Source organism: Rhea americana, unplaced genomic scaffold (genome assembly GCF_003343005.1).
Source record: "Rhea americana isolate MKP2758 unplaced genomic scaffold, rheAme1 scaffold_160, whole genome shotgun sequence".
Taxonomy (NCBI): domain Eukaryota; kingdom Metazoa; phylum Chordata; class Aves; order Rheiformes; family Rheidae; genus Rhea; species Rhea americana.
In genome coordinates, this window is record NW_028185706.1 from 2,012,156 (window position 1) to 2,039,600 (window position 27,445).

Consider the following 27,445-nt stretch of genomic DNA (forward strand, 5'->3'; position numbering starts at 1 on the left):
GCGCCTCGCCCCCTCATTGGGCAGCCGGAGCACGCGGCGCCCCGCCCCGCCGCCTCTCATTGGGCGGCGTGGAGGGGCCGGGCCGCGAGGCCACGCCCCCCTCCCGCCTTCGGCGGCTCCCGGGGAGGAAGCCGCCCGGCGTGGCCACGGCCGGTGCGGCCGTTGGGGGCGCGCACGCGCAGTGCCGCGCCCCCGGTGCCGCGCTCTCCGTGCGGCGCCTGCGCACAAGACATGCCGCCATTGCTCAGGCGCCTCCGAGCTGAAGCGGCGGGAGGGTGACTGCGCGTGCGCGGTGGCAGGGGCGGTGTGGGTTGGGGCGGGCGGCGCGCTGCTGGCGGCCGGCTGGGGAGGCTGCGGAGGGGGGGAGGGGGTCGCTATGGCTGCCAGCGCCAAGTCCTTCCTGGCCGATGCGGGCTACGGGGAGCAGGAGCTGGACGCCAACTCCGCCCTCATGGAGCTCGACAAAGGTGCGGCCGCGGGGGGGCGGTGAGGGGGGCTGGTGTCGCCTCCCGGGAGGCGGACCCGCCCGGCGGGGCCGGGGGGCGCGCGGGGCGGGGCTGCCTGTCACGTGACGGCCGGCACGTGCGGCGGCCGTTGGCGCCGTTGGCGCCCGTTCTTCGTGGCCGCCGGCGGTTCCCTCCGATCTCCCTCGAGGGCGGGTCCCGGGAGCTCCCTTCCGTAGCGCTTTACCTCCAGCGGGCGTGGAGGAGCGCCGGTCTCCGCAGTAATTACTGTTGTCTCACACAGGCCTCAGATCTGGCAAACTTGGGGAGCAGTGCGAAGCTGTCGTTCGTTTTCCCAGGCTCTTCCAGAAATATCCATTCCCTATTCTCATTAATTCTGCTTTCCTAAAGCTAGCTGATGTTTTCAGAGTTGGGTAAGTAGTATCAKTCGGTTTGTAATGCTTCAAATCTCTGGCCTGTGGTAATATATTGTATCCTGAGGTCTTGCTGCACTGCAGTCTGGGCAGCTTTGGTGTTTTTCTGCTTCCTTGACAATAACACACCAATACCTCATCTCTGGAGGACTGGGTGCACTTGCTTGAAGCTTATCTGCACCATCCTTAGTGACTTAAGCAGCTGTGAGCAGAGACACTTATTTTTTTCCTGCCATTTGTCCTGAACTGAAGATTCATCTCTTCACTTGCTAACTTGTTTAAGTTCAATGATGCAAATACATCCCTGTAAGGATATKTCAAATCAAAAGTAATAAATAAATGAACATTCAAGTCTGGAAATTGCTTTGCTATGATGTGAATAGCAAAGACCAGTGTATAGGTTTTCCAAGTGCCTGAGGCCTGAATGATGCATATAGCAGAATTAGAACTACTTTGTAATAACTTTAAAAAATCATATATTGTTATTTTAGAAATTTGCTTTTCAATTCATTTAACAGAGATTTATAAGGTTAAACCAAGAAGAAGGAAAAGAAATTCACTCACACCTGCCAAAGGTGGTTAGACTTCATGTCTTGATTCTTGATGCACTTTTCTAGCATACAACACAGTGTACATGTGAGCATATTTTCGTTGATATCAACAGGTTAATTTCCTTGGAAGACAGGCCTAAATTTGATCCTAATTGTTCTGTAAAACAGAAATAGTGTGTTAATATTCTCTTCTTAGTATATTTCAGCAGGCTACTATAGTTATTTCTAGAGACATCTTCTTAATTAACTGAAGTATCTTTGGTAATCATTTTGCTTGCTTAAAGTACAATTTGAGTTTTTTTTTTTTGAATTTCTATCATAATACAATTTGATAAATATAAGCATGTGTTTTCTAATAGAAACAACTTCCTGAGGCTGTGTGTGCTCAAAGTTACCCAGCAGAGTGAGAAGCACTTRGAGAAGATCCTAAATGTGGATGAGTTTGTGAAAAGAATTTTCTCAGTAATTCATAGCAATGATCCAGTTGCTCGGGCCATTACACTCCGGTATGTATTTATAACAGAGATGATTAATCCACTAACAGTGGAGAGGTGGTTTTTTTTTTTTAATTAGCTTGTACATCCATTTCCTTTTTCTAACATGATTATTTGAGATTATGCTTTGATGTTCTAGTGTCTCAGAAATATATGACTGTAGTGCATCTATAGTTTTTCTTATAGTTTCCGTTCTGTGTTCCAAAATAAGATTATGCCTGCTGAGTAGTGTGAAAGGCTGTGTTGACAGACTGGCAGAAGCCTCAGGAATCTGCTCAGTTTGCAAATATGTTTGAATTGTTCATCAATTCACAAGATACATCAAGCGAAACACAGGTTAAAGTGGTTGTTGGTTCAACAGTATAAAAATCTTTAGTTGATCAGTTTTGTCCTCCTTGAGTAGTGTCAGTAAGGAGCATGTCAAAAGAAGAGTTGGTTAAAACAAAACTTTGTGTCTGGGCAGGAATTTTATTGCTAAATAGCTGTGTATAAATGTATAAATCTTGCTAAAATTGTCATCAGTCAAAGTTCTGTATCCATTCTGATTTTAATTGGATTATACTTGATTCTGACTATTTGAAAGATGTTTCCGAGGTATTCTTAATAAAAGTATARGTACTTTGATTTATTCCTTTTTTTAGCGGTTACACAAAAAGGATTACATCATTACCAGTAACAACCTTATTGTGGATCAGCAAATTATCTTAGAAACAAGTGATGAAAGTTTGATATTTGCTTACTTGGTTATGGTAGTACTCTGGAAACATTGCTTTCTTACCATGGTTAACATATCTGACTTTGTAGATATTTGCCAGTTATCTACTTCTGCAGTCTTAGTGGGAAGTTGGGTAGAAAGGTTGGAAACAACTCTCTAAATGCTCTTTTATCCCTTGAGACTACTCAATTTATGATCTTAAGTCTCATAAGGTATACTTCATGTGTGTATGAAAATAGCCATTAGTACATTCTAGCATTAAATCTGTCATACTGATATCAGAGCTTGAACTTAAAAGCACCTTAAAAATACTCAGTGTTCCCGGCACCAAATTACACTCTTAATTCTATAATAATGCTTGGTGATAAAACTTTTTTCACTATGCCCATTCAAGCTGCAGTTATTGTACTAACATACAATTAGTTTTTTTAAATCACTAACAGAAGCCATATGGCAATATTTGTTAATTTTAGTTATATGCCTGTTATTGTTACTCACTTATCTCTGGCATAGACATGAAAGAGCATTTATTTATATACAAACAAAGTCTTTTACATTCCTAGTTTCATCTTACATATCTTTGTAATCACTGTGCTTCCTGATTCTGCTGTGATTTATTTCTGTAGGATGTTAGGCAGCATGGCATCTATAATTCCAGAAAGGAAGAATGCCCATCACAGTATTCGACAGAGTTTGGATTCCCATGATAATGTGGAAGTTGAAGCTGCTATATTTGCTGCTGCTAACTTTTCTGCACAATCAAAGTAAGATGTAAATTCTTCAGTTTTTCATATTATGGAGAATGGAAACTCCAYTGACACCATCATTTACAAAACCTAGTATTTTCTTCTGTAGTGTTAGTGATGTCGTTTGTAGGAAAGCATTTACTTAAGTACAACAATGGTATTGTAGGAAACCTGAATTCAAATTAACAGATTTTTTTTTTCTGAAGTACTATTGAAGAGTTCACAAATACAGGAAGGGCAAGTGGAAGGGCAGACTTTAAGAATATCAAAAATTATTATACAGAAATTATGTAATAGGAAATTAAATATATTGGTTTGTGATGTCATCACATTTGAAAAAGTTCCCCTTCTATCACTTGATCATGCCCACATCCTGCATTTCTAAAATACTTTAAGTCTTCGCAAACATTCTTTGTTTAAAAAAAAAAAAATTAGAAAGTAATGTTTGATTTTCATTTCAGTTGATACTTTCTTTTCTCTACAGGGATTTTGCTGCAGGAATATGTAACAAGATCAGTGAGATGATTCAAGGTATATGTGTATATTGAATGATAAAAGGAAAAGTTTTAATTTATTTGAAAATTCTTCATTATTTATATATAAATACTACCAGAGTACTGTTATCCTCAAATGATTCCAGTTTTGAAATTAAATGAGCTAACAAGTAATCCAATGTCTGGTTCTTATATGGTGGCTTCAGATGAGTTAATAGGGGTATTACCTGCAGCATAGCAAAGAGCTGCCTTCCCAGGGACCTCTGAAAGCACTTGTTACTGCTGTGGTTATGCTGCTAGGCAGTGTTAAGGTTATTTGAAACTAATTCAGGAGTCTGCACAATCTGCAGTCAACAGTGATAGCAACATAGGCATATGGTATGTCTCAGTGTCTGCCAAAAGCCAGCACAAAGGGCTAATGCTTTGGCTGCATCTTCTTTCATATTACAGGCTTAGCCACACCTGTGGACTTGAAATTGAAGTTGATCCCTATTCTACAGCACATGCATCATGATGCTAGCCTGGCCTCCAGCTCCCGGCAGCTGCTTCAGCAGCTTGTAACATCATACCCTTCTACCAAGATGGTCATTGTTACTCTGCACACATTTACTCTGCTTGCTGCTTCCTCTTTGGTTGATATTCCTAAACAGGTAATTCTTAAATGCATTCCTTCAACTTAAAGTACAAAACAAGTTTAAAAAAATATATCCTAGATGATATTGGAAGTAAATTGAGATGGATGTGCTAGGCTGGTCACCTCTATGTGTTATAGAGAAAGAGTACCCTAAAAGCTGCTGCTACATTCATATTTTGCTCTCTCTCGTCTCATTTCCAGAAAATCCCATCAAACATCTGAATCCTCATTTGTACCTTATACCCAGTCTTTCTTGAAAATCAGCTAGCATTTAGGAAAGGAAACATCCCTACTTTTTTGTAGCCTGAGGACTTTTCATCTTGCCTGAAAAACCCAGGCTTCACTTCTCACTGCTGTATACTCCCTTGGGTGGTGGGAGTGCCTTTCACCTTCCTTGCATGCAGAGAGATGAATATTTCAACAATGTAGAGTGCATTTAAAAATATAGTTCTTAAAGAACTCGGAGAAATATGAATCTATTGCTATAATTCAGGACTATAAATCAAGTTCTGAGAAAGTACAATGGAAAAATATAATGCTTTTATGTTTTGATAATGTACTTTGTGGGCATGATTTATACAGCAAATCAGGACACTCTTACACTTGTGATTCATCTAACTTACCCTTGCAAAGTAGTCATGAAAATCTATTGGCCTTTCTTCAGCCTTCCATAGTTCTACAAGATTGGTGTCTGTTACTGTTAGACTAACAGGATCGATCTGTCTGAAACTTCTTGGTACAAGTGATTTCTTGTTTTCAAAGGATGCTTTTGATAGTACTGAACCTAAGCCAACCAAAACAGCATTGAAACACTTGATGTACTTTTTAATGGCAGTAGGCATTGAGCTGTAAGTTTTATTTCTGGAGCAATCTATGCTGCTTTTAAGTGATGTAGCCAGAGTGGGGATGGAGGACAAAACCAAAGCTAATGTGTTCCTGATCTCTCACGTATGCTCACTGTTCCATCCCTGGAAATCTACAGGAAATGAACACAATAGAGGAGATGTTTTTAAGTACTACTTTATTCAAGATAAATGGTTTGTGTTGTTTTTGGCAGCTACTGAGGCATATACAATGCGTTTGAGTTGCTGTAGCTCAGTTGGTTAGAGCGTGGTGCCACTAATGCCAAGGTCGCAGGTTCAATCCCCGTATGGACTACGCTGAGGGTTGGACTAGACGATCTCCAGAGGTCCCTTCCAACCTTACCATTCTATGATTCGATCCATGTTGAGCGCAGATTGTGCATACACCTAAGTTCAAATCCCCTGAATGCTCTAAATATTTGCTAGTAGCCTGATCAGGGTAGTATAAACTGTTTACACAGCTTCTTGGGGTTGCTTTATAGTATTTTTGCTAGTTAAGAGAGCTGARTCAGCTTTCTTAACTGTCTGTTAGGTCATGAGGTTCATGAGCAGAGAAGAGTACATGAACAAGGAGAGCAGAATGATGGCAGTCAACTGTTTTCACTTGCCATGGAATAACAGCCTGAGTAGAGGCTTTGCCATGTAGCAAGCAGTCTGACAGATCAAGCATGGTAGCTTTGGCTGAGTATGCTCAAAACTTCTTCACGAGTGCTTTTGGAAAGACTTCCTTCTAGTAGCATCTCCTTCTCTTAAGCAATGAATTTATCTTGTTATAGGTCCAGCTTTTGTTGCAATACTTGAAGAATGACCCCAGGAAGGCTGTGAAGAGACTTGCAATCCAAGACTTAAAGTTATTGGCCAATAAGACACCGCATACATGGAGTAGAGAAAATATTCAGGTTTACACATTTTTAAGCTAAATTTTATTGTAAAACTTTGTGATGAGTTGTAGAATTCTTTTCTAAAAGAACGAGTTGGGGAGATTAAGGAGGGAATAATACGCATCTCCATATCCTTAAGTTAGGTTACTCTAACTAGCCAAATATTACTGAAAATATGCCTTTTCTCAGTTAAAAGATTTTTCAAATCTAATGTAGTAGGCATGTTTACAGTAAGAAAATATTTTTTTTCTATCTGACAGGCTCATCCAAGATAGTAAGCATCAGAACTGAATATTCTCATTCCTTTTACAATATTGAGTATGTGTTAGTGTTCTCTTGTAACGTTGAGAGTGTCTGTAAGGGATTTGCAAAGTAAGTCATCCAGAAAGGTGTACTGAAAAGGACAAAAGTAGTTTGGACTTTGTCTCTAATTTATTTTCTCATATTCAGTAGGGTCTTTGTGACTCTATGGGACCACAGAAGATAGAGCAGAATACTCGATATGCCTTTAGTAGACTGGAGAGCTGTCTTAAAAGCTTTTGCAGCATTTGATCAATGAGACCTGATCAATTTTTTTTTGCTGTTATTTTTAACCAATAAATAACTTACTGGGTGTTTGCTAATGTACAGGACCCACTGTCACTTTTCTGGCAAGCCATGTCTTCAGTCTACTAAAACTGATGCTTCAAGTAACAACTTTTAACTTATTCGGTATAGTGTTTTCTGTGGTAAGAATTTGATTCTCAAAACTTCTCACAGGCAAATGCAACTAAACCTTTACATACAGACAGCTTATGATGCTTCCTCCCTTCGTATCTTCTCCCTTTTTCTGATCTTTAGGCACTCTGTGAATCTGCTCTTCACACTCCTTATGACAGCTTGAAACTGGGCATGCTGTCTGTTCTTTCCACATTATCAGGGACCATTGCCATTAAACAGTACTTCAGCAGTGCTCCAGGTAAGAAAACTATATGAAATTACTATCTCTAGCTTTTTTTCTGATAGATTGGCTATCTACTTATACTAGCTTGAATTTAAACACTATGATATATTTCTAAAGTATTTTTGAATTCAGGAACACTGGCTGAGAGTTGGATTGTGTTCATTGTGTGTCAACTTGAAATGATATTTTGTATCATGAAGAATAATCATAGTCTAACATTCTATTTCCATTTTTTTTGGGGGGGGGAGGCGGGAGAGGAGAGGGAGTGTAATTTACTACGTGAAAGTTTTGTTTACCTTTGAGTTTTCAACTTTTGTTTATAAAATGGGGAAATTTTAATGCTTCCTGAATTCAAATTTGTATTTCTGCTTAAGGTGCTTTGAAACTGTGGATGTGCATTATTTTTGAGCATGAATAAATGGAGCYATGTAGCGGAAGCTTTATGGCATGAGGGTGAGCTGCTATGTTACCCTGGCACAGTGAAGCCATGTAACACTTCTGTGGGAATGACCTGTTTCAGTGGCAGGTGAACCTTCTGCCTTGTGAGTGTATCCTGGAGAAATAAAGTAGACGTTTTGAAGTCCTGCTCCTTACATTTTTTAAGATGGTGATAAAACTGTTTCAGTTTTGTTTTTCTTTTGAAAGCCAGATTCCTTAATGAGTATGATAAACCCATCTATATGGACTACAGAAATGAAGAAAACTAGTACGTTCTCTTCAGTCATTCTGGCACATCTTAATTGTTAATATGCTCACTATCTTTTCTTAATTGGATATAATCTTAAGATCTCCAAGCCCTTGAAATATCAGGCTTTAGATCTGCATATGCTTTCTCGTGTCTAACTTGTATARTGTGGGTTGCTCAAGAAAGAAGGGAGATTTAAGTATATAGAAGACGTGTGTGTGTGTATGTATCTGTGTTAGAGGATAGGATGAAGATATAGGAAATTAAAAAAAACAAGTTGATGTAGATTTTGTGCGGAATTGTGCTTGAAAAGATTTTGTACTATAATTGACTGTGCTGTTTCCTGTTCCCATTCGTCTTGTCCTTATTTAGGAACAGCTGCTACAACTGCAAGATCATTTGATTTAGTAAAACTAGCACAAGAATGCTGTTACCATAATAACCGTGGCATTGCAGCTCATGGAGTGAGAATTCTGACCAATATATCAGCCTCTTGTCAGGAAAAAGGTAACTGAAAGCAAAAACAGTGGAATGGGGTTGTCTACAGTCAGGCTTATGCACTTAGCACATGTTAACTAATCTTACATGCAAACTCTTCCTGTGCTACCATGATCCTCCCATAGGTTAGGGGGGATGGGGACTGTAATCAACTAGAAAATATTCTCTCGGATTTCATGAATGATTGTGAAGATCCCCTCATCTTCTAATTTAGAGAAAATTAATGGGCATAGTAGAATGCCTGCTAAATAAATGCTTGTCTTACCTTTGCTGTAGACTAGTGCCTTGCCTCTGAGAACTTTTGGCACAAAACTTGTTGAAAAGAGTAATGTGTCATTTGAAAGTCTCAGCCCAGGGTTTTATGCACAATCTAAAAATGTCACAGTTGGCATGATGACAGAGTAGTTCCCTGAGACACAGAATGTCAGAATTGATTCTAAACAAAATAAGGTAAGCTAGAAGTGTTAGGAAATGTCTGTCATCACTGCAACACCAGTGCAAGCATTACATTGAGTAAGATCAGAAACTGTAAGACAGGACTTACTTAATCTGTTTCTTTTCATTAGATCTCCTGCCTTTGGAGCAAGATGCAGTTTTTGGATTAGAGTCCCTTCTTGTTCTTTGTAGTCAAGATGACAGTCCAGGAGCTCAAGCAACCTTAAAGGTGACAGTAATGCTATTTTTCATTAGCACAGCTTGAAGTTAAAGTAACAGCTTACGTAGCAGAAAGAACACTCTGCACCAATTCCTCTTTGATGGAAGCATAGTGTACTGTCAGGAGAGAAACCAAGATTATTCTATTCTCTGGAAGTAATAGGAGTTCAGAGTCATAGAGGAACTGAGCACAGCTGTAACACAACTCTGCTCAGGAGTTGTAGAATAAGCTGATTGTTGCGGGGGGGGGAAAGGAGAGACAGCTTCCAGTTAGAGGAACAGTTGTAGTAGGACATGGACTTGAAAATGAGATGGAACTATTTTTGGAAGCCTAAGAGAATCTTGGGAGAAACCTCATTTTTGGAGATGAGGACACAATGTACATGGATACAATGCTTTTATGAACAGTTACTGTTTCATTTTACTCCATAAGCTGTCAAAGTAATGTTAACCAGTTATTTATATGTAAAGGTTAATACGAGAAAGAAGAGTGCCGTCTCTTGAGTTTGTGATATGTTTTTGTGCTTTGAGCTCAGGGACAGGGGCCTGAGCTCTTAGAAGATCTCATCTTTTGTACAGTACATGCTTCTGAAAATACCATATTTCTGTAATCATACTTTCAGTTAGGTGTCTCTGGGTTTTTTGTTTTTAGTGTTTTAGGTAGACCTTATGTTTGTTGTGTCTTGATATATGTGAATTACAGATCACATTGACTTGTATGGTGAAGTTGGTCAAGTGTCGTCCCCACCTGAGCCAGTCGGTGGTTGAATCCCTGTTGACCCAGTTGCACAGTGCCCAGGATGCTGCTCGGATTCTCATGTGCCACTGCTTAGCAGCTATTGCCATGCAGCTGCCTGTCTTAGCAGATGGGATGCTAGGAGACCTAATGGATCTCTATAAAGTCATTGGACGAGCTGCCACAGATAAAAAACAAGAACTCTTGGTAAGACCTCCTTATTCTGTTGAATTACCCTTAAAAATAAAGTCTGTGGAAAGTACTGTAGATGCCTTTTATTCAGAAWGGTAGTTAAGCTGTTTGTTTTGTGCAAGTTGATGTGTCAGACTACAACTTTATTTTGAGTATTGCTTTAACTTTTAATTATGTATACTAGTGTTCAACATCAAAATCTCTTAGCTCGTATAGATGAACTGTGTAATATACTCCATCAGATTTTCCAGCAGATGGCACTGTTTAGACAAACCTAACTATTGAAATTATTGGGGTATTCTGCAGAAATAATCCTTCTAGAAAAACAAAATGGCAGTTAATATCTCAATTTATATATAGTCTCCCATGACTTTTAATATAGTGTAAGAGATAAAAATGCTCTTGTGTCTATTTGGAAATGAATTTAAATTTTAAGAAAGAAATGATAAGTTCGCTGTTAGTTCAGTTTGGAGTGTTCAAAAATACCAGTTAAGGGCAGCAGTAAAGATTCTTTAAATGAAAGTCTGACTTTAATCTACAGGAAATACTTGAGTTGCCATAAATATTTAAAAGATATGACTAAGAACTTTTTTTTCCATTAAAATACACATTTAGTCTTCAATAAAGTTTCAAGACCAAAATCAAGCAGATCATTTTTGATAGTTTAGGAAACAGATATTTTTTTTTCCTCCTTGCATTACAATCTTCCTCCTCACCCCTCTGCTCTTCATTAGGTCTCTCTTGCCACGGTGATATTTGTTTCCAGTCAGAAAGCTTTATCTCCAGAAATCAAAACTGTTATCAAACAGCAGCTTGAGAATACCTCTAATGGATGGACAGCCTACAGGATAGCCAGGCAGGCTTCCAGAATGGTAAGTGAAAGTACCTGGTTTGGTCTGGTGAAAGGAAGCCTAGTGATTTCTTTGAACAGAAGGAAGTAAGAAAAAAAGCAGAGCTCAGAGGGAGGAAACCAATGGGGAAAGAAATATATCATTTTCTGTCTTAATTCCTTGATTCAGATAAATGCTAATTCAGTTAAATGCCTTTCAAGGGCAGTCATTCCATTAGGATGACTTTTCTAGCCATTTGTCTTTTTGAAGTATTTGAGAAGGAAGAAAGTAATTTTTTTTTTTTTTTTGGGGGGGGGGTTGTTTTTTGAACATGTGCCTGATCTGTTTTAACTGACTGATCTTTGGGAGGTTATACCAGCCCTCTTGCTCCTCTTGCTATGAACTTCTCTTCTTCAATGTGAAGAAAGGAAGTAAAAGATACTGTTGTTCTTTCCCCTCCAGTAAAGTTGCAGCTGGTGTTGGAATTGTGTAGGTTTTATAGGACAAGACACTGGGGTAATTTTAGACTGGGAAGGTACACATTGCAGAGAGATCGGAGCATAATGTTATGTTGGTAACTCCAACAGAGCTCCTGTTTTTAAGCTCTGGCCTCATTGGGTAGTGTCCAACCTAATGTTACTGTGGAGATGCTTTTATCTATGTCCTGTGTTTTGAGCAAAAATAAATGCAAACTTCTATATTTGTTTCTCACCTTATTGGGCTGTGTTGTGTAAATAAACTTTAAACAGGCTGCTATGTCTATGGCATAAGCCTCTGTGCTTTTACTTATTTCTAGGATTGTTCTCTTACTTGTATGTGTTRCTTAGAAACCTACAGCCTTCTTTTTTGTCCCCTTTTCCAAACCTTCATGTCATTACAGGGCAACCATGACATGGCCAGGGAACTTTATCAAAGCCTGCTGACTCAGGTGGCTTCAGAACACTTCTACTTCTGGCTGAACAGTTTGAAGGAGTTCTCCCATGCAGAGCAGTGTCTGACAGGTTTACAAGAGGACAACTATAGTTCAGCACTTTCCTGCATTGCTGAAGCTTTAAAATCCTATCATAAGGGAATAGCATCACTGACGGTTAGCACAGATCTTCTACTTTGATTCTGTATACTATAGCAGAGTTGATCAGTTTCTGTTCTTAAACCATTCAGCCTTTTGAAGTTTGTCTGGCTTCTGCTGGACTTTTTGAAAGAATTACAAGGGAAAGCTAATTGTAATCCATAGCATCTTCAGAAAGAATATCCTGTGGCTAAGATACATAAGTATGACTTGCTAGATCTCTCTTCTGGTGTGTTTTTTTTTTTTCCTTTTTTCATTTTCCCTTCCTCCTTTCACTAATCGAATGGTGGTATTTGCCAGATTTTTTTTTTAATTATGATATTTAATTTTTTCCACTCTTTGTCTTGACCATCTAAGTGTTGTCACTAGATTTTGTCTAAACAAAACTTTGGAAATTTGTCTAAACTGGCTGCTAGTTTTTTGAGATGTGGAGAAGGATTGAATTGTGCTCCCTCCCCCTACTGAATTATTGTTGCCTTGTATTTGACAATATGATCTTAAGGAATCCTAACCAATATAAGGCAACACCAGTTCAGTAGGGGGAGGGAGGACAAGTCAATCTCTTCAAGTCAGCAGAATTCAGGTGGTACCTTCTTTAAGGAAATAGTTTCTCTTTATCTAAAGTTGTGAAATTAGCTAGAAATTATGGGGGAGGGATGAAGAGAAGGGAGAGCAAGGCAGTAATGAACATGGGTCTTCAGTTCTCATGATGAAATTGCTTCTTAACAAGAGATGATCCAGCTTTACAGAATATTTCCTTTCTTATTTTTGTTTCCATAAACAGACTTTATATGTGGATTTTTGTATGTCTTGTGAGTGAAGCTGCTTGCTTTTTTGCCATTGCCAAGATTGTCAGTGTCAAGACAGTTCATGTATTAGTGTTTGTTAATAAACTGCCTTGAATCAGCAGGAAGGCCATGAACTTCATGCCTTTATCCTTTGAGAGAAAACTCCATCATTCCTGAAGTATTTGTCTTCAATTTGTTGGCTGAGTGAATAAGGCTTTTAATTCAACATGTCAAGATTTCTCTTAACATCTAAAGGACTAGGGGAGGGGAAACCCATCTGATTAGATGTTAATATTTAATATAGGCAGAAAAATAATTTGCTTAAATAGGTCATTTTGTGATTCAGTAATTTAATTAGCCTTTCCATAGTCTCTTTTTTTTTTCCCCCTGTCGAAGTATTACTGTCGTCATCTGTTACGCTGACTTCACATCCTGTATATTGCGTAGGTATTGCATCCAGAAAAGCACTTCCCTGTGGGCTGTTGTGGTCTAGAGAAGTAAGTACAGATTTCAGGGGGACGGAGAAGATAAAACTGGGTTTTACTGTAGACTGTTGCTGACTTGTTGCATCACTCTGGACAAATTCCTAACCTTGTTTGTCTCTGCTGTAAAAGGAGACAACTGCTTGCATCTAGAGAACTCAGTATTTCAAAGAGAAGCGAAGTATCTTAGGGGGTGCATGATAACGCTCAAGACTTCTGCCTTCTCTCTTCCCTTTCACCGTCAACTTTGCCATTGCCTCTGCTTCACTGTAGAGCATGAGTCAGCACTGTAAGTACTGCAAAGCCTAGCCTGCACTGCAGACCGTTTGTACATGTGACAAAGCTTATGTAGTTATCCACTCTGAAGCTGGAAATACTGTGCCAGGTAATCTGCTGCAGCTGTTCTTTCAGCTCAGCTTAGCGGTGATGAAATGTGCAGACGGTATCTCATCTGGTCAGAAAGTTACTCAATTTTTTCCTAGTATACATCCTTCTTGCATTGCTGTATGCAAAATATTCTTTCCTGTGAGTTACACCACTTGAAAAAAGTCACATTACATAAGAGAGGTTGTGTGAGTGGGAGGATGTCGTAAAGTGTATCAGCCACAGTTCCCATCCATCTTACTATATGCTTCTTTGTATAGTTACCAAAGGTTTTGAGATAGGGCCTACAATTTTTCTGGCCCAGAACTTGTATCTTATTGGAAGCTTTATGCCTATTTTTCACTATAGGTGATCTAGAGACGACACAGAACCTGAACAGAGCATTAAGTAGCACTCACTCTAAATATGCTGTTAACGGTGGTGTTACTTGAAGAATTTAATTAAGCTGAAGAAGTTTCTGTTGTTTACACACAAAGTATAGCAGCTCATTTATTGTCCATGGCTGTATGGGTAGAAGATAACGTAAATTGCAATATTAATGAGGCAAGCTTGCATTTACAAGAATCCACTCAATTTGTGCTACTAAAAGAGTCTGGATTTTCTGATATAAAGTACTGACTCTTTATATTATAAAGCGTGTAGTCTCTGTAGAGCAGTTGCAGTACAATGAGGTCCTTTCCGGAGAGGATTTTTGAAACGACCCTTCCAGAATAAACTTTTGAACGATTTCCGTTGTTTTTTTTTTATATATATACCCTTAGAGAAAGGAAAGCAAAGTGGTAAGAGGGACTGAATAGCTCAAGTGATGAAATAGTCTCATTTCTTAGGTTGAAATCTAGCTCAGTAGTTTAATTAAAATGATTGTAGTTGGCTGTTTCCTCACTTTAGTCAATAGCAGGGTAGTTCTCAGATGACATGGGATGTTTTGAGATAAACTTGTTTGCTTTCACACCAGGAAAAAAATGGCTCTTGGTAGGGTTTTGGAGAAGGATTATAACTTCTTATCTCCAGAAGTGCCCTTTCCTGATGAGAAATGAGAATTATGTGCGTAAGTATATCATGCACCAGTTCTGTGAGTAACAGCAGGTCCTGGTAGGGTTGGCTTTTCTGGGATTGGCGGAGASAGGTTTTTCAAGGGAAGTGTCAGTATAAGAAAAATAAGTAATTAATTTTGGCTTAACTAGTGTTTTTCCCCTCCTGAGTGTCTCAAGCTGTCACAGATGCTTATATGAATGAGATAAGCTCTTAGGAAACACAGTTATTTAGACATTACAGTCCTGTGAAATAGCAGCATATCTTCCCTCTTGGCATTCTGTTGTTTAATTTTTTTCAGTTGTCACTGAACTGTGTCTCTGCCATCATCAAATGCAGAGTTCMTTGCCTTTGTAATGTTCCTGTCCATTTCACAGCTCCAGGAAAGTCAAAGGTTTTTATTCCTTCTGCTTGATGCAGATTACTTCACTTCAGCCAATTCTTTCTCTTCCGGCTAATACAGAGAATCCCCTTTTCAATCCTTGTATTTCTGTCTGTCCAGCGATTCAGTATGCTCTCTCTTATGGTGAGGAATGTCTGGACTACTGGCATTTGAAACCTGATGAGTTGGCCTTGGAAAAAGAGGAAATAGGTGCCTTCATTTTGTTGTAGTACCTAGTGTCATTTGTTTTAAGGCTGATGCACTTGAAATACAGCTTAGTAATTACTTCAACTTCTATGTCCTTTGTATTGAGTATAATTTAAATGGAGAAAATGCTAGGTGTTTCTTGAGGTTTTTTTTTTTTTGTTTTTAAAAATGACTTTTAGAATTGAAGAGTTCTGTTGTCTGAGACAGTTCAATGATGTTGCAAAATTATTTTACTATGCTTGTTTTTGACCTCCACTCCAGACATTCTTATTACTGTGTTTCAGGCTGCCAGTACGCCACTTAATCCTTTGAGCTTTCAGTGTGGGTTTGTGAAACTCAGGATTGACCTTCTGCAAGCGTTTTCTCAACTCATTTGTACCTGCAACAGCCTCAAAACAAGTCCACCACCAGCTATTGCCACAACAATTGCTATGACCTCAGGAAATGATCTCCAAAGGTGTGGGCGCATCTCTAACCAGGCATGTATTTGTTCATAGAATCATAGAATCAGTAAGGTTGGAAGGGACCTCTGGAGATCATCTAGTCCAACCTCCCTGCTCAGCAGGGTCACCTAGAGCATGTTAGTCAGGGTTGCCTCCAGGCAGGCCTTGAATATCTCCAGAGAAGGAGACTCCACAGCCTCTCTGGGCAACCTGGTCCAGTGCTCCATCACTCTCACAGTGAAAGTTGTTCCACTTTTTTTGTTTTGATTCTGGCATACCTGCTGAGAAACAAAATTCATCTCTGACAGCAAGTGAAAAGTGGCAGTAAATTGTTTTGCTAAATAGTAGGCCTTGTTTTTCTATTGTGGCTGTGAATATATATATCTGTAGCAGACCTTGTTTTGATGTTTTGTGTATGCACATGTTTTTGTGCGTATTCATGCACACAGAGTTTCTAAAGGTATGCATGTAGTWACCCACTTAGAACACTCAAACAAGCAAAACTTTTCCATCTTGCTTTGGAACACCTCAGATACTGTGATTACGCTAGTTAGAAGGAAGAAGATGTACTTAAAGATTGTACTGCAACATACATATATACATATATATATTCTTTTGGTAAGTGTTGACAGCTGACTTTGTATGACAGTACGGAATACCACAGCAGTCTACTCCTGAAGTGCATGTAGCCTTCAAGAAGGGATTGTGGGCAGTCTTTGAAAGACAGAGCAGTTCCATTCACGGGGAGGGGGGGAGGCAGGGAGAGGAGGAAGGAGTGAGTTAAACCCATAAGGGGTGTATTTGTGTTTTGTTATAGGAAAAATAGCGATTTAAAGCATGCATAAGTCTGTGTAGCTCTGGTGCATTTTGTTTGTGTGAAGAAGTAGGAATTGTACATATTCTGCCAGGTATATTGTCTTATTCCCTCAGTTTTGTAGGTTATAGCATGGTTAGGCAGGGGTAGGTGGCACGTTTGGTTTTTTTTGTTTCTTGACTAGTAATATCGTCTCTGTAGATGAAACTCTCAATGGAGGAATTTCGGAACTTGGCTACACGTTACGGAGATCTGTATCAGTCATCTTTTGATGCAGACTCAGCAACTCTAAGGAATGTAGAATTGTATCCTTTCAAAAGTTCAGACTTTGTCTACTTCCCTTTTCCTTCTTGCACAGGCAGAATGAAGCTTAACCATCCTATTTTCTATGAAGGCTGACACAAAGTAATACTGAAGCAATTAATAACATAAAAATCAGATACGAACTGCCTAAAACATATTTAGAAATAAGTATTACTGTGCTATTATTTCAAATTACTTTATGCTATTGGGASTTTTGAGTCCTAACTTGTTCAGAAAGTTTGGGATTCTTGTAGTTCTTGTCCTGTACTTACTAAAGGAATAGTGACTGTAGGATTACTTCATGAAAACTAGAGAACTAAGGAAAATGGTCAGTAATGAAGTATCAGATCTCCTGTTTTAGGTACCAAGTATAAGTCTTTTAAGTCTTTAATGTTAATATCAGACAACAGCAAAGCTGCCTGTTGATTTCACATGCAATAGAAGCCCTGATCTTGGATCCAGAATCTGCAAGGTAGGTTTGATATTTAACTTTCTGCTCTTTTGTTTTTTATTTATTCTCAAAGAGTTGGAGCTTCAAGCCTGGGCATTCAGAAAATATCTCAAGGGACCCTTGCAGTGTTACTCTGGGCAAGCTTGAGTACCTGTGTTGTAGCTGGCAGGGTAGGGATTGTCTTTCAGGTTCTACTCTTTCTACTCATTGTGCTCTTGAGAGAGATATGGTGGACTTGTCTTAAATACTGATTTGCATCAAAGATAAAAGCAGCTTTCTAATCTCTTAAGAGATCAGAAAATTTTATTTATTACTGTTCATTATCTATTGCTATTTTTTATTTATCTATTACTATTTTAATTTGTGTTATTCTGTGTTTACTGTTGTATCCACTGTTCTGTGCTGTCGTGCACATTGGTTTCCTTCAGAGTTCTGGTAATATATCTGTTAGATTAAATTAATCTTTTAATGTAAATCCACCCACTTTGGTAACAATAACTTTTGCCCCTTAACAAAAATCACTTTGAAGCAACTGTGAGTTGAGTCAGTCTTTGAAACTTCCAGATTGAGATYAAATGGAAGATAATACAGCTAGTCATCTTCTTAAATGTCTGTTTTTGTGATTGTGAGTAGAAGTGGACATCCCAAGAGACTSTGCTCTACTCCTTATGAATTAAGCATCATAGAAGGTGTATTAACCACAGCTGTAAAAAGTATGAAGCTGTAGATCTTCAAGAAGTTGGGTGTCTAGGAGGTAACATTTCTTCAAAGCACCTGATTGTGAGCTAGGAAATCTAAATTTTAGAGCTACCTCTAGCTRGTATTCTCATGAGTCGTGAGACTTTTTAAAACATTATAAACTGCAGATAAATAAAAGCTAGGGCAATTAAGCAGGTCTCAATTAGACCTGTAACTGCTTCAAGTGCAAGAGAGCATGATAGAGCATGTAAAGAAGGATTTAAATGTAAAGAACAAGTCTTACAGTGGAAAAACAGAGAAACAGAGTAAATGGTTTAAAAAAAGAGTTATTTCTTAGTGGATCTAAAGCTGTAATAGAGGATGGTCTTGGGCATGTTTGAGAGTGAACATCTCTGTGTTGGGGGGAGTATTCTAGATATAACAAATGTATTTTATTTTCTAGTTTCCAAGAATATAGTTCAAATGGAACAGCACATGTTGAGAGTGAATATGAAAGAAGAATGATGTCTGTATTTAACCATGTATTGGAGGAAGTGGAATCCCTCAACAGGAAATATGCTCCTGTATCTTACTTGGCAAGTAACAGCTTTTAAATGTATAGATGAAGGTTCCAGATACTGACCACCTCCATATATCCATTGCGGTCAAAAAACCGAAGACCACGTTTTGGCTAATTGACATAACCTGTTAAAAGCACAAGTAGTCTCTAAGAAGACTTTGATACTTAACAAAACAAAAGAACACACACASAGAAAAAAACACATACAAAATCCGTAAAAATCAGTAACTTTACTGGTCTGGTGAAAAGTAATGTTTAAAAATCCTGACACTGAGAATATAGCAGATGCTGAAAAARGTCAAGATACCTAAAAGTAATATCAAGTCTCTGTCAGATCTCTTGCCACACTTAGGTTCAACAGAAGTGAAACGTATTCTGTTAGTTTTTGCTGTTACAAAGGAATTCTACCCCGGAACGTGCAGTGCTGGAGAGTCCAGCACTAGCCTCGCTTCAGTTTCTGAGCTGTTGACAGTGTAGTAATCTGTGTGTATAGTGTTTCTCCTATCTATGCAGGTCATCARACAACATAATGTAAAGTGTACTGAATGCAAACAGTAAGCTGATAATGTTCTCCTTTTACAGTGCTAGTATGATGTCTTCTTTTACTGTTAGTGGACATCGTAAARCTGAAGACCATTCTGATGGAAATTGATGATACCCATAACATATGAACTATTCTATTTGCCCTGTTCTCAAATTCAGCAGTCCTTACCAATTCCAAATTGTGTAGAAAATGACTTATGTAAAACCCTGTAAACTTAGCATCGCAGGTTCCATACCAGTGCAGCTCCTTGACTGCAATGGTGTTGACTTTTTTTCATCCAAGCAAAGAGGGTATGCCATAGTACAGAAGGAAAAATAGACAAAAGGCTTAAATCGTTGTAAGCAGTGATGGATGCCAGTCTTGTTCACTTTTTTTGAGAAGGAGAGTGTTGTTCTTTGTTTGATTTTTTTTTTTTTTTTTTTTGGGGGGGGTGTTTTTGTGGTTTGAGGAGGAGGAAGATGGTGTGGGTTAGCAGGTACTGCTCTGATAATTTTAAGAACATACTAGACTAAAGCAGGAATGATTTGGGCTTTTCCATAGCTGCCTGGTTCTTTGTAGAGCAGAATATTTTTTTCTTAAAGGGTAGAAAATAAACAGATAGGCTTAAAGTAGTCTCTCATTATAGTGGCTCTTACCTCATGACTATGTATTTCCAGTCTTTCAGTGGAAATTACTGCAGTTTTAGTGCTTCAAGAATGTCTTCTCTGTGCTATAAAAGATTTCTCATTTGGTTTTCCTCCATTTATTACAGCATACAGCTTGTCTATGCAGTGCTGTCATTGCCTTGCTGAAAGTACCCCTTTCATTTCAAAGATACTTTTTTCAAAAACTGCAATCTACAAGCATTAAGGTAAGTACTGCTCGAATGTGGTTTAAAATTTCCATTCATAGAATCTTTACTTCATGATCAAAGGTTGATACAGCCTTGCTAAAGGCACAAAGATCAGCATCTTTAGTGAAGGCACTTAACTGCAAATAGCACTTGGGTTTGCCTGTGTGGACCAGCTAGAATAATAGGTACATAAGGTTATTAAGAACTGTTATTATTAACTGTTATTATCAACTCTGTGACTTGGACAAGCAAATAGGATTTAGTTTGACTGAAGAGCTTTAAAGGTAAAAAACTGACCGACTCTGGATTCTCTTGATTTGGCGTTTACAAAACTAGATAATGTTCTAGTTGTGGGAAAGCATTTTTTTCAGTTTGTATTGTTTTTCCTTTTCCTTTTAAAAAAAAAAAAGACATTTACTATCTTGGAAGAGAATTGTAATAACTGTCAGTTGGGAGGGTGAGAATGGCTATATGTGATCTTCAGGGGCGGGGGGTGTGGAATAGGAGACTTCTTGAACTCAAGTGCTCTGTTTTTCTGGGAGAAGTGAGAGTCTTAAGATTTTAAATGTGTATACATTTTACTACTTTGTTCAGCTTAATATGTTTGGAGCTTACCCGTGCATATTTTAGAGAAGACTGTTCATTCCTTTCAAAAGYGTATACTAATGAAACAGATGCAAAGACCATGTCTGGTACTGTTGATGTCCTTATTAACTGTCATAGGGATGAGTCTCAGCTTTAAGTTCTGTGTTTCCATCTGCTAGTTTCCATACTAAACCCCTCTGTGGAAAGAACTGTTTCCTTTCATGTGTGAATTGCCTTTGCTTTTCAGAAGGCCTAGGATTACATTTTTGTCTGGTTTTCTGTATTACAGCTTGCTCTATCCCCATCTCCAAGGAATCCTGCAGAGCCTATTGCAGTACAGAACAATCAGCAATTGGCTTTAAAGGTGGAAGGAGTGGTTCAGCATGGCTCTAAACCAGGCCTCTTCCGTAAAATCCAGTCCGTCTGTTTAAACGTATCTTCAGTGCTGCAGAGCAAATCCGGACAAGACTATAAGGTATGGGTAGTATAGAGCCAGACAGTGTCTGAAGCTTTCTTGCTGTATTCTCCTGCTCTTTTATTTGGCTTTATAGATTAGCAGAATTYGCAGCTTGAAATGAATGGATGGTTCTGTAATCCTCTCACTCTTGAGAGCYGACATTCAGGCACCAGTGGGAGCTAGGCTTAGGGCATGGAAGGGATCTGGGATTTTGATGCCAGCTGTATGCTGATGCACCTTTTCAGCAACAACTTTTATACCAAACAAAAAAGACTTTTATGATAAGAACAAGTCAGTAGGAATCTACTTGAGATCAGAAAAATTCAACCTAGTATACAGCAAAGGAACTCTCAAGAAAAAGGCAGAAGTAGGTTGTTCCCTACTGCCTAGCCCCCAGAACTTTTTAATTGTGTCAAGTTTTTCTGTTTGTTTATGGAACTCAGCATCGACAGGCAAAATAAATAGCACCTGAGGAGATGCATAGTAAATTCAAATAAAGTTTTATCAAAGATGGCATGTCTGAAGTTCAGGTTCTGCTAACGTGATATCTAGTGAAAGGCCTGGGGTTTTTTTTGTGAGAGTTTCTTTTGTTTTTAAAACTCGGTTACTTCTAAAGGCRTAACATGACTAGAAGTGTCTAATGTTAGTCTAGACTTAGATTACTCAATGAAAAAAAAAACTTGGGGTGAAAGACTTGGTACTGGCTATCTTGCTTCTGTTAGTAGATACACATAACAATCATCAGTGATAAATAGGTCAAGACTGGCTCAAGTGCATTGGTTTAGGAAAATTGAGGATAACAATCTTTCTCTGACTGGAGAGCAGATAACCCGTTAAAAGAAGTTATATAAAATGACATTTTAACCCTCTGTGTTCTCAGATTCCTATTGACAACATGACCAATGAAATGGAACAGAGGGTGGAACCACACAATGACTACTTCAGCACTCAATTTTTGTTAAACTTTGTGATACTTGGCACCCATAACATTACAGTAGAGTCCTCTGTAATAGATTCAAATGGTATTGTTTGGAAGACGGGGCCTAAAACAACTATTTTTGTTAAATCTCTTGAGGATCCATACTCCCAGCAAGTTCGTCTCCAGCAACAACAAGGACAGCCACCATCACAGCAGCAACAGCAAAGAACAGCATACTCACGGTTTTAGTTCTTGGACATGACTCTATCTTGCAAGAGTTGATGGGATCATTTTTTTGGGGGGGATGCTGTTCTTTCTTCCCTGCCCCCTCCCCCCAGGCTTATGCTTTTAATGTTCTTCTAAGAAAGTCTCAGATGCCACTTTGTTACTTTTAAAGTTGCAGAAGTAACTAATTTCAGATTTGAAGTTACACTTTTCTATTAGAACCTCATCTGTTCACCTCTGTTTACAAGCTAGTTGCAGCAGGCTCCACAAACTTAGCTAGCAAGGGAGACTGAAGAACTTTGTGACTAGTACTTTTTGTACTTTCTTTTTCTGCAGCATGTGGTTTTTAATGTTAGGCTCACAGGACATCTGTTAACAAGTTGGCTAGTTAACGCAGAGCCAAGTGGGATGCTAGGTCCGTATCTCTCAATGTGAAAGAACTGGCAGGAATATCCAGAGATTTTTCTGACATATTTTAATAGCAAGGTCTAGTATTTGCRTGGTGTATCTGTATCTATATTTTTACAGTTCCTCAGCACTGTTTGTTACATTAATGTGAAAGGAACAAAGTGAAAGCACACTTCATATGCAGTTGTAAAGAGAGAAGACAGGCTGGAGGGATGTCCATACTTACAAGAAGCAGAACTTCACTAGTGGGAGCAATAACTTTCTTGGATGGTATAGAAAATATTACTCTTYTGAATCTTCTTCATTTATCTGTGTTTCAGAATGTTCTTCTTTTTTAAGAAGAAAGTTAATTTGCATGTTGTGGTTCAGTTTTTACTTTGTGTTTAAAGGAACTTATTAAATACCAAAGCTTTGTAATCTTGTGTACTCTTTTACCAAATTAGTAATTCTAATTGGTACTTTTACAGGATAACTTGAAAGAGAATTTTACCATGAGTAGCAGTACTAGAAATTGATTCAGAATCAGTTTGGAAATGTGCTGCTTTCATACTAGCTTGGAGGTACGAAGGGCTGAGCTCTGGACTCTTGTGCAGTAGATCACATAACATGTCCCTTACCTAGTTCTAATCACTCTGCTTGAAAGAAAGAACTACTTGAATGTAGGAGGAAAGATGGCACTTCTTACAAGCTTAACAGTTTGTAAATGGTTTAATCCCTGTCACTGGAGAGGAATTTTTCATTRTGATTTTATCAGCAAGTTTCTAATATGCTGCTGTTTAAAGTGGATTCACTGTAGAAGCTGGCTGGAGTTTGTGAAACCTGCTTTTTTATATGTAGAGAATATGATAATGAGTTATTTCTTTAGYATAGCTAGCTGAAGAATTGATTTCATTGTATTTTCCCCTAATGGTTGCTTAAGAAGTCAACTTTCTTCTTGGCTTGACAGTGTGACAGAAAATAATTGGAAGTGATCATGATAGATTTCATAATGTTTTAGTCAGATTTTAATCCTAAACAGAAGAGATGATGGGGCTTCAGGAAGTAAGTGAAAAGACTCACAAAAATATTTTTAAAAACTCACCACCATCCTTCTTAAATTGGATCTTTATTTTGTACAGGAGGGAGAAATTACCACTTTCCTTTGATCTGGCTATGGAGTCCCCATTTTAATGGTTATATAGTTAGATATAAATTTATTTGTTTGTATATGTACTTATAGAGCTACAGAAAGAGATGATTTATGTAATGTGGCACATGCAGTCTGTCGGATTTGAAAACAGAATTGTTTGTGGTTGTGTGTTTTATTTATTTATTTATTTAAGATCCCAGACCAATGTCTTAATCACAAAACCACTTTTATTGTAACGCAAAAAAAGAAGGTAAAAAGCTCCAGACWAAAAGAGCAATTTTTTTTTTATTTTTTTTTAATCTTGCATAACTGAGTATTTGTTTCTTGCTCTGTTATTGACTACTACTTTGCAGAAACCTGTGGTGGCAGTGTTCCAAAACTGAAATGAAATTCCCACATTGCAGAGCAKGCTTCTCCTGTAAGTCGTTAAAAAGTTCATAGTGCATAGTTAAACTTGTGAAAAGACTAGTAGAAAAAAACATACACAGGGAAAGCCCTGGCCTAAGACTTAGTTGGCTGTAAAGCAGTAAGATAGAACTAGTTTTGCTGTAAGAATCAGTTCAGAAAACTTTTCCTTCCCCGAAGAACAAGATTGTTCACCTGATCTGACAGGGCCATAGAGCTCTTTGAACTTAGATCAGGCAAACAATGACTGAAAGTTAAAACCAAATTCTGGGTACAACTCATSCCCCTGTTGCCTGCCTCCCTTTCTCCCTTCCCTACTTCCCTGCCCTAGTTATGTTTTGTAGAAAGCATGTATAGGATTATGCCTTCCTGTAGACGATATGCTAGGCCTAATTCAGTCATATTAGAATTACAGTGACAGCAGTGAGCAAAGTATATACATCTCCCATCTTCTGTCAGCAGTGGTCAAATACTACAGTGGGTGTTACTGTGTCATCTTCATTWGAGCAATTTGACTATTGATCAGCCATACTGCAAGGACATCAGATTACAGGTTTACCTGTCTATCAAGGAATATGGAAGATGCTCAACTGCATCCATTCAGAATATTAAAAAAAAAAAGTGTTCTGTAGCGAAGATTTTAAGTATATGTAACTTATGAAGTCAAGCTTCAAGAGATGCTTAACATTCAGATTGTGCTATGTGGACAGGTTGCTGGGGTTTTTTTGCTAAAGGCCTCTTAGCTGAGTGAAACTGTTATTCCAGGGAAACTTTCCACTCTTGTGGACAATACAAAATTATATTTATTGGCAATTAACTTGTATAGGAAGGAGGCTTCCTGTGTAAGTACCTGAATTTCTAACAAATTCTGAAGAATTTCTCATGCTGGCTCATTTGCAGATTATCCRGCAGGTCAAGGGAGGTGATCCTGCCCCTCTACTCAGCCCTGGTGAGGCCTCATCTTGAGTACTGTGTCCAGTTCTGGGCTCCCCACTACAAGAGAGACATGGAGCTACTGGAGAGAGTCCAGCGTAGGGCTACGAAGATGATCAGAGGGCTGGAGCACCTGCCCTGTGAGGAACGGCTGCGAGAGCTGGGCCTGTTCAGCCTGGGGAAGAGAAGACTGAGGGGGGATCTTAKCAAYGTGTRCAAGTACCTGAAGGGAGGGTGTCAAGGGGACGGGGACAAACTTTTTTCAGTTGTCTCATGTGACAGGACAAGAGGCAGTGAGCAGAAATTGAAGCACAGGAAGTTCCGCCTGACTGTGAGGGGGAATTTCATCCCTGTGAGAGTGTCGGAGCACTGGCACAGGTTTCCCAGAGAGGTTGTGGAGTCTCCTCCTCTGGAGATACTCAAGGCCTGCCTGGATGCAACCCTGTCTAACATGCTCTAGGCGACCCTGCTTGAGCAGGGAGGTTGGACTAGATCATCTCCAGAGGTCCCTTCCAACCTTACTGACTCTATGATTCTATGTGTTGATCAGGAAAGACTCTGAACCTTCTACTAAATTGCCCATTTAAGTCAGTACAGTGTTACAGGTTATGTGGTTTCTGTGGTGGGGTTATTCTTCGGGRGTTTTCTTGTATTTTTAATCCCCATAGGCAACATGTATTTGGGAAACAAGAACCAATTTTTTTTTGTAAGTCAAAGACTCAGAGTACCCAGAGAGGAGTSAGAAAAGGTGTTACAGATAACAATTTCAATTATTTCTGTGCATTGCTGTAGCTAATGGATGCTAATCTGATCCTTTTTATATTAAAAGCTGACTGTTCAATAGAAGTAGGGCAGCTATCTCGAGTCCTGCATTCTCTTTCTAGTGCCAAGACTTGAAGCTGTGGAACTAAGAATCTAGAAAATACTTCTATGACGAGGGCCTGAATTAAATCTCTTAAGCATTTCTCAATAAACAAAGCAGTACCTTGAGCAGTATGCCTACTTACACACTGGTAATGGAAAACAGTTCAGATATGTTTTTCACATAGTGGCAGATTTTTTTAAAACAAAACAAAAACTCAGCTGGATATCAGTCTTGAGCCTATTGCTAAGAATTTAGTCAAATGATGGAAAAGCTTATGCAGACAGATGGCAGCTACATCATCATTTTGTCTTAATTATTAAGATGCACTTTCATCTAGGTTCTTTGATAAATTCTTGACCTGGGGAAGGGGGGAGCTGATGATCAAATGTGGATGACTTGAGGCATTCATAATACTTGCAGTTTTGCTTTAAGCCAATGGTAATCATTGCTTCAGCTTTCAAATTTAACCTGACTTCCTAAGCACAATGTAGCTAGGTATTCTTAGAAGTGGAGACAATCTCCTAAGGCTGGGTAGAGCACATTCATGAGAACCTGTACTTACATCAGAAAGTGTCATGGCTAGATGCCTGGCTGATCTCTTGCTTGAGGCAACATGGGTTTTCAACAAAATGGGTAAGGAAGGAATTTTCCCCTGTCAGATTCTGCCTTTCTCCAGAGTTTGGAGTGTAATCTCCTGCTAAGATCATTTTAGTGCTTCATAAGTGATTCCATGCAGTTACAGTCATCATGTATATTGCTGGTATCTTAGATTTTCTCTTTCTTTGGATATGCACTTATTTCACCTGAGGATTGAAATACCTTAATTTAGCTAAGATTTTCAGATTTGACAGTGGATAAAAATGTATACTGGTCTTAAATACTGAGGAAACTACAGGAGTTGAACATATCTTGAAACAACTCTTAATTTTTTTATATGTACACATAAAAACAATGTTTTTAATTTTCTCTACTGATAAATAGTAAAATAATAATAAAACCCAACTTAAATATTTTTGAAGGAATTAGTAGGATTTAAGTGAATTGTATTGCATTCCTAAAATCTATTTTACTTTTGGATTATGTTAATATTATATAGCCCAGAAGATAATCATAAATAAGCATGGAAAGGACAGTAGCTCTGAAACTGTATACTGAGTACTCCAGTGAGGAATGTTAAAAAGGGAGTGTTCACAGACCAAAGACCTCAAAGACTGTCCCATAGCAAAATTGCATTGTCCAGGGTGCTGCATGTTTTTCCTTACTGGTATTGTTTGGGATATTTAGCTTATAGTTTGGGGGAAAGGGAGAGGGAAGGAGTAGTTTTCTGTTTTTTATTCCCTTTGTCTGTTTTCAGTAGTAAGACATACTGACCTATAGGTCTTATAACTAGATTGTCTTTATTAAAGACTAAAATGTAATTCTCAACTTGTATTCACGTGCCTGGCTGCCATGACTGTTAATAGTCTCTTCTCTAGAAATCTGTGGACAGCTAAGGTGTATATATTAGATCTCTCATCCTGCATCCAACTCCTGGGAACAGGTATATTTGAAATACAGACAAGAGGATGTAGTATTATTCTTTAGCCTGTCAAAATTCCCGTTGGCTTTCAACCTAGAATTGCTTGATTGGACCTGCAGGATTAGTGTAATACCTGGAATGACTAATGGAAAACACCTTTTGGCCTGCAAAAGGATTAGTTATCTTTTTTTTCTTTTTTCTTTTCTTTTTTTTTTTTT

General features: G+C 38.7%; 1 protein-coding gene across 3 annotated transcripts; it reads left to right on the forward strand.

Annotated features, from left to right (window-relative positions):
• The first annotated feature begins 342 nt into the window (after positions 1-342).
• INTS7 (integrator complex subunit 7) lies at positions 343-23,626 on the forward strand. Of its 3 annotated transcripts, XM_085300153.1 has the most exons (20): positions 343-467; positions 748-877; positions 1,788-1,934; positions 3,264-3,401; positions 3,868-3,914; positions 4,328-4,527; positions 6,151-6,273; positions 7,096-7,213; positions 8,256-8,390; positions 8,948-9,045; positions 9,739-9,978; positions 10,698-10,835; positions 11,674-11,880; positions 15,422-15,616; positions 16,596-16,699; positions 17,101-17,169; positions 18,290-18,422; positions 19,702-19,800; positions 20,657-20,842; positions 21,705-23,626. In XM_085300153.1, exons 1-20 carry the CDS (start codon positions 377-379, stop codon positions 21,990-21,992), a joined length of 2,886 nt encoding a protein of 961 aa, XP_085156279.1. In that variant the 5' UTR covers positions 343-376; the 3' UTR covers positions 21,993-23,626. The 3 variants fall into 3 exon arrangements, with proteins under 3 accessions (XP_085156279.1, XP_085156281.1, XP_085156280.1); XM_085300155.1 differs by lacking the exon at positions 11,674-11,880; XM_085300154.1 differs by lacking the exon at positions 6,151-6,273.
• Positions 23,627-27,445: the final 3,819 nt, after the last annotated feature.